Here is a 13,161-nt window from a genome sequence, read left to right on the forward strand (position 1 = left end):
ACATGTCCTGTAACCGGTGCCGAAAATAACTTTGAAAATTGAATAGTACTTCGTAGCGAATCATAAAAACAAAAACGAAACGTCCTGGAATCCATCGAATGATTTATAGCACAAACTAAACGCCCTCTAAAAGGAATGGCAAACAAGGAAGAAAAAAAACGATTAAAAAAATAACTCTTTCCTAACTGTTAATTTTTGTAAGAGAAAAGAGATGTACGAAAACAACTTATTATTGCAATCTTATTATTTTCTTTACATGTATCTCTATTTATAGAAGAAATAAAAAAAACTATAGCTATTGCACTATTAATTACAACCACTAACCACTAACCATTATCTCCTAGTCTATTAATTACATGACACTATTTCTTACAAATAACCGTTATTTTTAACACTAACATACATGGTAACGCCCCTTTTCTCTTGTTCAATTTAAAAGCCCCGAATAGTACTGTGAAATTTAAGCATCATGAACTCGGGGGGTATTTGTAGGCATAAACTGCATAGAAAGATTGTACACATGTAAGAACTAGAAGTATGAAAGCAGCGATGAGAGAAATTATTGACCATGGACTGCTGAAGGAATCACGCATCAATTTTGCTCGCTGCCTATTCCACCATGATTCACTGTATCTCTTCACTTCCGTGCATAATTCCGCTAAATAGTTCTCTTTCCCCCAAGAACCACCTTCGGTAACCTGGTTGAGGAAATCAGCCAACTCCGCTTCACTTCCTAGACAGTTCTCAATGATTCCGCACTCTTGTAATATTGTCACATCATATGGTGTGTTCACTAGATCATCCAAGATTAATACAAACCTTGTAAAGGGTGACTGCTCTTTGCCATATTTGGAATGTTCAAATGCCATAAGGTTTGCGAAAATGGGCTTAGTGGCTGAACTGATTTCTAGTCTAGGGATTTTCAAGACACCATATTCAAATGATATCTCGAGCATATGTTTCGGGTTGCTCTTTGGTTTGAATTTCACGCCCTTTTGTTTGAGCTCAGTGGCAGAAGGGATCACCATCGAGGATATATTCCCGGTAGAATTCGGCAATGACACTGGCAAGCTTCGTGAATTCGAATGATGAAATATTCTTGTGAGCAAACCTTTGATTCTATTGGTGTCGAACATTCTGGTAAGATCAAATGATTTGGAACTCAATACAACTGCTTTCTCTGGGATGGGCACTAAATAGTGGTAACAAAGATGCACCAAATGATGAATTTCAGTTGTTCGGTCTGGAATTTTGGAGTCTAGGGAGTCTAGGGAGTGTGGGGTTCGAATTGGTGACAATAGAATATAAGCAATTAATTTAACAAAATACATTCTATCTGATACTATATTTAAATTACTAATGTCGTACAACTTATCAATTATAAAGAAGGGAATTTGATTCTCTAGAAGTAGCAAATCATCCAGTATGAAAAATGAATTCCAGCCAATCTCATCAAAATATGCGGATTCTTTTTCTAAATATTTTAAAAAGTACTCGAGCACAAAGCATCCGTCAAGCAACATCATCTTAACAAATGCTTTGCTGTCAAGATCATCAAACGTCTCATTATAACACTTTCGTGTTCTCATTTCAAGCGACTTCATCTCTGATATACAGAGATCCAAACTTAAGTGGTCCCCACGGGACAAGAAATCCTGCAAGAACCGCCTTTTTTGTTCCTCCAAGGCTCGGAGGTGCTTTTGACCATGGTGGAATGGGCCGATGGAGATGGCAGAGGGCTCGAATAAATTTTTCTTGCTTTTTGAAATGTTATGTGGTGTGCGAAAGATTGTGAAGTTCTTTGCCTCATCCGTATTGGCCCATAATGTGTCGAGTTCACGTTGCAGAGAGGCTTTGAGATCTACAACTATCTGGATTTCTTCCATTAATATTTTTTTGGTGAATGGAAGAGTTTGGTTGAACTTGAACAAAACGAACTCTATCATTTGTATTTATATTGATCATTAATTAGTGTGGCCCCATCACAGCGTGATCTGGAAGATAGAGCTTGGAGAATGATAGGACCTTCGCCCTCTTCTAATTATTGTGCATACATAACCTTGAATTAACCTTCATGCATAAGAAAATAAAAATGCTACTTTTCAACATAGCCCTTGCATTGTTGAAAAATCTTTCCTGAAATAAATTAGGTCTAACAGTGAGCCATGTAATGCACAATGAATGCAGAGAAAGTTAAGTCTTCCTAATTAAATTCATAACTATATTTTTTTTCTTAACTAGTGTATGGAGAATTGTGGTTCTGGAACTAAATTACTACTTCTTTTATTATTGATTACAGGACACCTTTCTGATGTTGCTAAGAATAATCTAATCTATATTTATCATTATTTTATAACCCTCAAAGAAATGGTTCAATAATTATGACCTACACTGGAACTAGATGCCTCCGAGTAGGCCTGTTATCTCAATCAAAAATAAAAAAATTAAACCATCAAAGTGTTTTCACAAGTGAAATGTTTATAATGGACCTTTTAGGAATAATTTATTACTGGTAGCCTCCCTTATAAATTGAAATTATATGACACTTATTCATTCGGCCTCTTCAATCCCAATTTTCTAGTTCCACTCTTGCTACGAAATGAAGTAAAGCAAAGAATTTCCATATCATCAAAGAGGAAAGATGAAGTAAAGAATAGAACATATGGGTGTCTCGACATTACGAAAAGCAAAGGTACTTTCACCCTTTCCTTGTCTTGCCATTATGTTCAGTTCCACCTCTTTCGAATAATGAAATCTTCAAATTTACAAAAGAGGAAAGAAAATCAAAACGAAAAGGTACCCTGGAAACGAAAGGAATTTAGTTGCCCAATAACCACATATTCCATTCTGATTGAGTTCAAATCCAGTGAAGTAACCCAATCTTTGAGTTTTAAATTGAGACCGTCCAATTCGAATCCGTGATAATCTATCCGAAATGGAGCGCACACATTCTGAGACATGAATTCGAATCACGAAGCAATCTCGAGTGACGGATTCGAATCGGATGGTCTCAATCCAAAACTCAAAGATTGGATTACTTTAGGGGATCCGGACCCATTCTGATCTCTCTTTCTTTTTATCATTAGTAGAAATGAATTAGTCAATTGATTTCGTCATGATGCTTACAAATTATTAACAATGTATTATGAAAAAAAGGCAAAAAGAAATTATTAACAAATGTTTTAAGGCTACCAATGAAATGAAATTGCAAATCATTGAGTACGTGCATGCAGCATAGGCAAAGATAGAGACACCGTAATTGAGTCCATCTATCAGAAGAGCCGTATCCATTTTGGAATTATATTAATTAATTGATTTGCCAGGACTGTACAATAATTTGATATGTTTGTATATATAGTAATCCAGTCCATTTGAAAGTTGTATTTATTTTATTTAAACTTATTTGGAAGCAAGTCGTTAAATGACCGAGTAATGAGCTATATATATATGAGGAGGGTTCAAATGCCTCCATGTTTTTGTGCCTTCATCATGCCTCCATCTCCCTCCATCATTTTCAAAGTTCAAACAGTCGATCCGAACCGCTCAACCTAAACTCCATACTAAAATATGTTTGGAGACCAAATTTTATATTTTTAGGAATTTTTTTACTATTTTTTTAGATAGGTAGAAAAATAATGTTTTTAGATGGTTCAGATTTACTGATTTTGTATATATATATATATAGAGAGAGAGAGAGAGATGGGCTACGGTGAGTTGCGAAGTAAAACGCGTTTCTACTTCACGCCGTATTTTTATTTTGAAAGTCCAAACGACCGATCCGAACCGTTAGATGTTTAATTCATATTGAAATGTGCATAGATACCAAATTTTACATTTTTTGAAATTTTTTTACTATTTATTAAGCATTTTTGAAAATTGTTGTTTTGTTGTGAACAGTAAAAAAACAGTAAAATTTTCTGGACCATCAGATCAGCGACTTTCAAAATTGCTTAATAAATAGTAAACAAATTCCAAAAATGTAAAATTTGGTCTCCAAGCACATTTCAATATGGAGAACAAGATGAACAGTTCGGATCGACGTTTTGAACTTTAAAATCGCAAAATATGAGCGTGAAGTAAAATAGTCGCTTTACTTCGCAACTCACCGTAGCCCATCTCTCTCTCTCTCTCTCTATATATATATATATATATAAAATAAATGTTTACCACAAGAATTATTCAAGTACAATATTTTTTTTTAAGCCCCAGCAAATTAAAGAAAACGATGATTATAGGAAGTAACAAATGGCTAGTCAATCAAGCAATGAATTTCCATATCATCAAATAGGAAAGATGAAGTAAAGAATAACATAAAAGAAATCAAAAGAAAATGCACAAGCAAAGGTATTTCATAGTTTCTTGTGTTGTCATTATGCTGCACCTCTTTTTAAAAAAAATAAATCTTCAAATTTACAAAAGAGAAAAGACAACCAAAAAGAAAAGGGACCACAAAACGAAAAGAATAAGGGTCTGTTCGGCCGAATCACTGTTCACGTGGGAAAAACTGAAATTTTTTTTTCCCACGGGAACAGTATTTTTCAGTTCAATTCCCGTGCCCGTGCCCATTCCCATTTGTCGGCCGAACAGGCCCTAAGTAATTATCTTTGATTCTAGCAATAGTATACTGAATTATGGTTACTTATTTATTGGGATAGCATGTCTTTGAGATTGACATATTGTTTCTAATTTAAATTACAGTAAAGAAAAGAAAAGAAATGACAAGATTTAGGTAGAATTGAAAACTAAACATTTATTATCAAATGTTTTTCTTATACCACAAAGACAACACTCTGGTTTTATATATGAATCGGACAATTATTATTATTCGCTATTGGGCTAATGGGCATACTGTATTGTCCTTATCTTTCAATATTTTTCATTAATTAAAGAGAAGTTTGGACTGGGCTGGGTCGTTATTGGGCTAATGGGCCATAACATAGATGCCTAAGTCAATAGGACTCATCTAAAATGGGCATACTTCCCAAGCAACCTCTCTCTTTTGCTCTGGGTCAAACTATGTTAAAACTTAAAATTTATCAAAAAAAAGTGTTGTTTAATGTTCAGAGAGTAAAATTGAATTTCTGAATTTTCCATGACAACTGGTTTATATTGCCTCATTCTAACCATTTTGAATAAATGGTGAAACTCGGGCGTCATCATCTTTCTTCACCATTTTCTGGGTTTTCTTTCTTTCGTTTGGATATGGGATTTCCATTCAGATATGGGATATGCTATTGCAGGAATTTGTCCAAATTACTCTTAATTATTACCCTTTTTTCTGTGACAAGTAGGGATTATATTGTTCCAGTTGAGTCAAATTTTCACCAATTGCAAGTGGCCGGGATGTTTTTTTAATGAGTAGTGAGAGGTATTAATTATAACTAGGACCCAATTAATAAGCTTAATTTGAGTTTTATTTTTTCAACCAGCGTAATTTTGGTGCATAGTTACTTTTGATTCACACTATGACTAGTTATAATTCTTGATATTCTGAATTAACAATTTTAAGAGATGATATTGCCACATCTTGATTTATTTTCCAGAATGCAGTGCTTGTGTAAAATTAGCCCTGATTTACATAATTCACTCGTGCAGTGAAATATATAAATAAAATCACCAAGATATGTATTATAACAGCCTCAAGATATGATCACCAAAAAATTTGGGCTGCGCGCTATAACCATGGTGCGCACTATCGGAAAGTGCCCTGTTTTGTTCAACCTATTAGACTCGAGTGGTAAGACTTTATCAACATTGTTGTACTGGTACAATACAATTTTAGATATATCAATCATCTGCTTTTTATTGAAATGCTTAATCCTGTGTAGTCATTGTACAATATCATACATGCGCAAATTAATTAGGCATGCACCTATGTGGTTTTTCTCTTTTTTGAAAAACTGATAGAAGCTATCAGTGATTACAGTAATTAATAAAATTAAATAAGAACAGCCTCACATCAATACAATCTAGAACAGCACCTATGTGGTTTGTCATTATGGGTGGGGCCCTAGAATTAAATTTTTTGTTTTTTTTTGAAATTTTCAAAAGTTCAATTTTCTGTATCTATCACATCTTTCTTTGTCTCTCTTTCAATTTTCGTATGCTGCATAAAGGGTATGCAGGATAAGGGCCTTAGAATGCGAGGAAACAAAAATTGAGCAGTACAAGCTTTCCTTAGGTTGCCCTGTGACACCAGAGTTTGGAAATTCAGTTAACAAAATTGTATGCCGAATGTTTTAGGTAATTCTGTTAGACTTGTTTTCAGAAAGCTGTGGACTATTTGCTGCTTTGCAACTTACTGTTTCTCTTTTATACATAGTAAAGATTTTCTGATCGCAATCTAAAAAAAGACAATACATGCCTGTAACCGGTGCTGAAAATAATTAACCTTAAAAATTGAATAATAAAGGACACAAAGTAAAGGAATTCAAATATATATATAGTGCAGAGTAACAAGGTGCTGTTGAATAAAACTTCGTAGGAAATCATAAAAAAAAAAAAAAAAACAAGACAGACAAGATAGAACACTGAAAGGAATGACAATTGACAAACAAGGAAGAAAAAAAAAAGATAAAAAAATAACTCCTTCCTAACATACATGGTAACGCCACTTTTCTCTTGTTCATTTTATAAGCCCCGAATAGTACTGTGAAATTTAAGCATCATTAACTCGGGGGATATTTGTAGGCATAAACTGCATAGAAAGATTGTACACATGTAAGAACTAGAAGTATCAATGCAGCGATGAGAGAAATTATTGACCACGGACTGCTGAAGTAATCACGGATCAATTTTGCTTTATGCCTGTGCCAGCTTGATTCAATGTATCTGTTCACTGCCGTGTATAATTCCGCTAAATAGTGATCCATCTGCCAAGAACAACCTTCAGTGACCTGGTTGAGGAAATCAGCCAACTCCATTTTACTACCTAGCCAGTTCTCAATGATTCCACACTCTTGTAATATTTCCACATCATGTGGTGTGCTCACTAGATCATCCAAGATTAATACAAACCTTGTAAAGGGTGACTGCTTTTGGCCATATTTGGAATGTTCAAATGCCATAAGGTTTGCGAAAATAGGCTTAGTTTCATCGCCGATTTGTAGTCTAGGGATTTTTAAGACACCAGATTCAAATGATATGTCGAGCATATGTTTCGGGTTGATCTTTGGTGCGAATTTCACACCCTTTTGTTTTAGCTCAGTGGCAGAAGGGATCGCTAACGAGGATATATTCCTGGTAGAATTCGGCAATGACACCGACTTGCTTTGTGACTTCGAACAAGCAAATATTTTTGTGAGCAAACCTTTGATTCTATTGGTGCAAAATGATTTGGAACTCAATACAACTGCTTTCTCTGGGGTGGGCACTAAAGAGTGGTAACACAGATGGACCAAATGATGAATTTCAGTTGGAGGGTTTCGAATTTCAGCTGGAGGGTCTGGATTTTTGGAGTCTATGGTTCGAATTCGGGACAAAAAATAATAAGCAATAAATTGAAAAAAATACTTTTTATCTGCTACTTTATTTAAATTACCAATCTCCCACAGCTTATCAATTATAAAGAAGGGAATTTGGTTCTCTACAAGTAGCAACTCACGCAGTATGAAAATAGAATTCCAGCCAATCTCATGAATAAAATTGGAATTGTTTTCTAAAATTTTGAAAACCAAGGTATGAAAAGGTATGGAATTGTTTTCTAAATTTTTTAATAACTTGGAATTTTCTAAAATTTTAAAAAAGTACTCGAGCACAAAGCATCCGTCAAGCAGCATCATCTTGACAAATGCGTTGCTGTCAAGATCATTAAACGTCTCATTATAACACTTCCGTGTTCTTGTTTCTAACTTCTTCATCTCTGATATACAGAGATCCAAACTTAGGTTGTTCTCACGGGACAAGAAATCCTGCAAGAACCGCCTTTTTTGTTCCTCCAAGGCTTGAAGGTGCTTTTGACCATGGTGGAATGGGCCGATGGAGACGGCGGAGGGCTTGAAGAAATTTTTCTTGCTTTCTGGAATGTTATGTGGTGTGCGAAAGATTGTGAATTTCTTCGCCTCGTCTGTATTGGCCCATAATGTGTCGAGTTCACGTTGCAAAGAGGGTTCTGACAAAGGAGAGGCTTCAAGTTGCATTGATTCTGAAGGAGTGTATGTGTGGTGCATTGCATCGAGATCTACAACTATCTGGATTTCTTCCATTAATATTTTTTTGGTGAATGGAAGAGTTTTGATTGAACTTGAACAAAACGACCTTAATTTATCATTTGTATTTATATTGATCATTAGTACGTCTACTTCTTTTAATATTGATTACAGGACATGTTGCTAAGAATAATTTAATCTATATTTATCATTATTCTATAACCCTCAAAGAAATGGTTCTAATTATGACCTACACTGGAACTAGATGCCTCCGATCGAGTACGTAGGCCTGTTATCTCAATCAAAAATAAAAACGATATTAATAATTTAGAAAATAATTTACTGCAACCATGTATAGATGAGATGACTATTTAGAAAATAATTTAAATCCAACTTGATATGTATAGTGAGGTTTAAAGGCACCTTGAATATTTCCACTATCCTATAAAAATGATTTACTGAACCATTAAAATAATGCGAGCTTATATGCAAAATTTGATATTAATCATGTATTTTGTGTTTCAAAACTAATTCATCACAAAAAGATATCAATAAAACCTAGAAGTATATCTAATATTGGACTTATTTTGCTCTCAAAATGAAATATATATACTACGAAATGAAGTAAAGCAAAGAATTTCCATATCATCAAAGAAGAAAGATGAAGTAAAGAATAAAACATATGGGTGCAAGCAAATAATTTTCATATCATCAAAGAGGAAAGATGAAGTAAAGAATAACATAAAAGAAATCAAAAGCAAAAGTATTTCATAGTATACTTGTGGCAAGCAATGAATTTTCATATCATCAAAGAAGAAAGATGAAGTAAACAATAACAGGAAAGAAATCAAAAGCAAAAGTACTTAATAGTATCCTTGTTGCAAGCAATGAATTTCCATATATATCATCAAAGAAGAAAGACGAAGTAAAGAATAACATAAAAGAAATCAAAAGAAAAAGTATTTCATAGTATCCTTGTGGCAAGCAATGAATTTCCATATCATCAAAGAGGAAAGATGAAGTAAATAATAACAGAAAAGAAATCAAAAGCAAAAGTATTTCATAGTATCCTTGTGTCAAGGAAAAGAAATCAAAAGTAAAAGTATTTCATAGTATCCTTGTGGCAAGCAATGAATTTTCATATCATTAAAGAGGAAAGATGAAGTAAAGAATAACAGAAAAGAAATCAAAAGCAAATGCAAAAGCAAAAGTATTTCATAGTATCCTTGAGGCAAGCAATGAATTTCCATATCATCAAAGAGGAAATGAAGTGATGAATAACAGAAAAGAAATCAAAAGCAAATGCAAAAGCAAAAGTATTTCATAGTATCCTTGTGTTGCCATTATGCTCCACCTCTTTTAAAAAAATTAAATCTTTAAATTTGCAAAAGAGAAGAGAAATCAAAAGGAAAAGGTACCACAAAACGAAAAGAATAAGTAATTATCTTTGATCCTAGTAATAGTATTGAATTATGGTTACTTATTTATTGGGATAGCATGTCTTTGAGATTGACATATTGTTTCTAAATTACAGTAAAGAAAAGAAAAAGAAATGACAAGATTTAGGTACAATTGAAAACTAAAAATTTATTATCAAATATTTTTCTTATACAACAAAGACAACACCCTGGTTTTATATATGAAGAGGAATCCACTTACACTCTTTTTTGGTAACACCGGATTATACTCTATATTTTCAAAGTCCAAACAATCGATCCAAACCGTTCAACATGATAGATATGTTAAAATGTACTTGCATATCAAATTTTACATTTTTTTTTGAATTTTTTTACTATTTATTAAAATAAGTACAAAAATTCAATGGTCTAAAAACAATAATTTTGTAAAATACTTAATATAGTAAAAAGAATTCAAAAAATATAAAATTTGAATTGCAAGCACATTTTAATATATCCAGTATGTTAAACAGTTTAGATCGACTGTTTGAAATTTGAAAACTTTAAAAATAAGAAATATAATTTAAAAAAATAGTGTAATTGAATTCTTCCTCTTTATATATATGAATCGGACAATTATTATTATTCGCTATTGGGCTAATGGGCATACTGTATTGTTCATTGTTCTTACTTCTTATCTTTCAGTATTTTTCATTTTCATAACCGTCCAACGCCGCTCCGTGCGTTAATTAAAGAGAAGTTTGGACTGGGCTGAGTCGTTATTGGGCTAATGGGCCATGATGCCTAAGTCAATAGGACTCATCTAAAATGGGTATACTTCCCAAGCAACCTCTCTCTTTTGCTCTCTGTCAACTATGTTTATTTTTGAAAGCTCGGTAGAGACTACCAAGATCTCTGTCTAACTATGTTAAAACTTGAAATTTATCAAAAAGTGTTGTTTAATGTTCAGAGAGTAAAATTGAATTTTTAAATTTTCCATGACAACTGGTTTATATTGCCTCATTCTAACCATTTTGAATAAATGGTGAAACTCAAGCGTCATCATCTCTCTTCTTCTTCTTTTGTTTGGATATGGGATTTCCATTCATATATGGGACATGCTATTGCAGGAATTTGTCCAAATTACTCTTAATTATTACGCTTTTTCCGGTGACAAGTAGGGATATATATTGTTTCAGCGGAGCTGTTCAATAACAACGGATTAAGTCTCCTTAAGCTTAATCCGCTTCATTTAACTTCCTTAGCTGCTTAATCATGTCGAACGCCGATTCCTTAGCGCGGATTAAGAACACCTTCTTTAATCTCCTTTTGTCCGAATCTTAATTCTCTACCCGGACCTTAAGGCACCTCTACCTCTTCTTTTAGCTTTCATCAACGGATTAAGACAACCGAATATCAGTTATTTAGCGCTCCTTAAGCTCTTAATTCTTCACCAATGGCAAGTGATTGGAATGTTTTTTTTAATGAGTAGTGAGAGGTATTAATTATAACTATGGTGCGCACTATCGGAAAGTGTCCTGTTTAATTTGCCTGTTTTTTAGGTTACATTTTCTTTAACATTTGATAGAACAATATCTTTGTTCTCCTCAAATTTCGCCTTCAAAAGATCTTTAAAATTGTCCGTTTTTTTTTTTTTTTGAAAGGATATAAATAAAAATTTTGGTTGTATAATAGACAAATGTGTTTGTTTAAAAAACAACGATATACATTAATTTCAGATATATTGGAAATAACTCATATTTTTAATGTATTTTCAATTTTTTTTATTGCTTGTATAATAGACAAATGTTTTTATTTAAAAAAAAGAACGATATACATTAATTTCATATTTATTGGAAATCACTCATATTTTTAATGTATTTTCAATTTTTTATTGCTTGTATAATATACAAATGTTTTTATTTGAGAAACAACAATAGAAATTAATTTCAGATTTATTAGAAATCACTCCTTTTTCATGTATTATTATTTTTTATTGCTTGTATGTTAGACAAATGTTTTTAATGTAAGAAACAACGATTGAAATTAATTTCAGATTAATTAGAAATCACTATGATTTATGGTTTCACATTCCTACAATTACTACACAATTTATCATTTTTTTTCACTACGCGCTTCTTTAATTTAAATCTATAATGCAAGTTTTTATCATTTTATGTTTTTAAAAAAATAGAATATTGTTGAAATCCAAGACTTGTTCAATCCGGATCCTTATTTCCTCTTTGACATTTATTAGTCCCACATTCCTTATTGATGTAGTTTATTAACTAGATATTATAGGGATTTGAGAGGAGGGAAATGTGTCCTCATGAAGGCACAGCAATGGATTGACAGAGGCAGTCCACACGTGCGACATGCACGTTTAGCAATTCATAATGTGAAAATTGATAGTGACGGCCTCTTGATCCCACAAGATCAAGCACATGACATGTGTGCTTAGCACTTTTTTTTTTTTAAATCTTTTTAATGTATTGTCAATTTTTATTGCTTGCATAATAAACAATTTTTTTTTCTAAGAAACAATGATGGAAAACATGAAATTATATGATTCAGGCTCTTACATTATATGGGATATTTTGTGTGGTACACAAGTTTTGATGAAGGACCTAACAAATGGATTTAAGAAGGTGCTGGAGATGACTATGTTCTCTATAAATAAAAATTAATAATTTTGTTATTTATATTTTATAATTTTTACAAATGCTAACACATCAGTTTTCCTCCTCATAGAGCATCATAAAAACAATGTTATAAGCAAAATCATTTCCCCTTCTTTCCCTCCAGCATTACACATGTTGGAAAATTTAATTATGCCTAAAATAAATTAAATATAAACTAAATAAAATGCTACTTGTCTTTTATCCTCTTCTAGTTGTTTTTTTTTCGAATACTACTTGTTGTGCGCTTAGAGCAAGAATTAGGAATATTTGAGCATTTTAGTGTTGTACTGGTACTAATTTGTCAAGAAGAACAATACTACTTGCTGTGCACTAAATAAAATACTACTCGTATGATAAGGTGTGAATAATTGTTTGAGGAGATATGGATACTTGTATTATAATGTATGAATACTTGCTTAACAATGTATGAATACTGACACAACAAGGTAGAAATATTTGCTCAATGAGGTATGAATACTTGTATGACGAGGTAAAAATACTTGCGTGACGGAAAATCCAAAAATACTTCATTAATTATTAGATCAAATAAATATGAACCACACAACAAATAAATGAAGCAATTTTCATAAAAAATATATATATATATCATACCTTACATAAAGACTTTGCATCCGTTACATAGATACTATACGGCAGGTAACACAATAAATCCAATAAGAAAACAAAAACTAGCTCACCGACTTTCTAGTTCCAACTTCCAAGGCCATTCATGGGGTAAGGATATTAACAGAGCAGATTTTGGCTCAATGCAGAGCAGGAACACTATAAAGTGCTGTTTTGATTCTGTAATCAGTGCACTGCATGACTCTAAAACTACTGTGTTAAATTGTTTACCCAATTCAAGGCACAACACCGCTCATACAAAAAAGAAGGAACCGAGAAGAAATTATAAATCTATGGAGGAGAGCCAAATGG

The 13,161-nt window shown here is 32.7% G+C and overlaps 1 protein-coding gene across 1 annotated transcript; it reads right to left on the minus strand.

Annotated features, from left to right (window-relative positions):
- Positions 1 to 6,801: 6,801 nt before the first annotated feature.
- Positions 6,802 to 8,204, minus strand: LOC144563632 (uncharacterized). Its single transcript, XM_078313113.1, has 3 exons — positions 7,750 to 8,204; positions 6,897 to 7,317; positions 6,802 to 6,807 (listed from the first exon to the last, which is right to left on the minus strand). Exons 1-3 carry the CDS (start codon positions 8,202 to 8,204, stop codon positions 6,802 to 6,804), a joined length of 882 nt encoding a protein of 293 aa, XP_078169239.1.
- Between the last annotated feature and the right edge of the window lie 4,957 nt (positions 8,205 to 13,161).

The sequence above is a fragment of the Carex rostrata genome, chromosome 12 (assembly GCF_964058835.1).
Source record: "Carex rostrata chromosome 12, lpCarRost1.2, whole genome shotgun sequence".
NCBI classification, from domain to species: domain Eukaryota; kingdom Viridiplantae; phylum Streptophyta; class Magnoliopsida; order Poales; family Cyperaceae; genus Carex; species Carex rostrata.

Coding starts and splice junctions, on each gene's coding strand:
- LOC144563632 (XM_078313113.1), bottom strand. CDS start 8,204: ATGGAAGAAATCCAGATAGTTGTAGATCTCGATGCAATGCACCACACA. Junction 7,318..7,749: donor GACGGATGCTTTGTGCTCGA/GTACTTTTTTAA, acceptor TTGCACCAATAG/AATCAAAGGTTTGCTCACAA.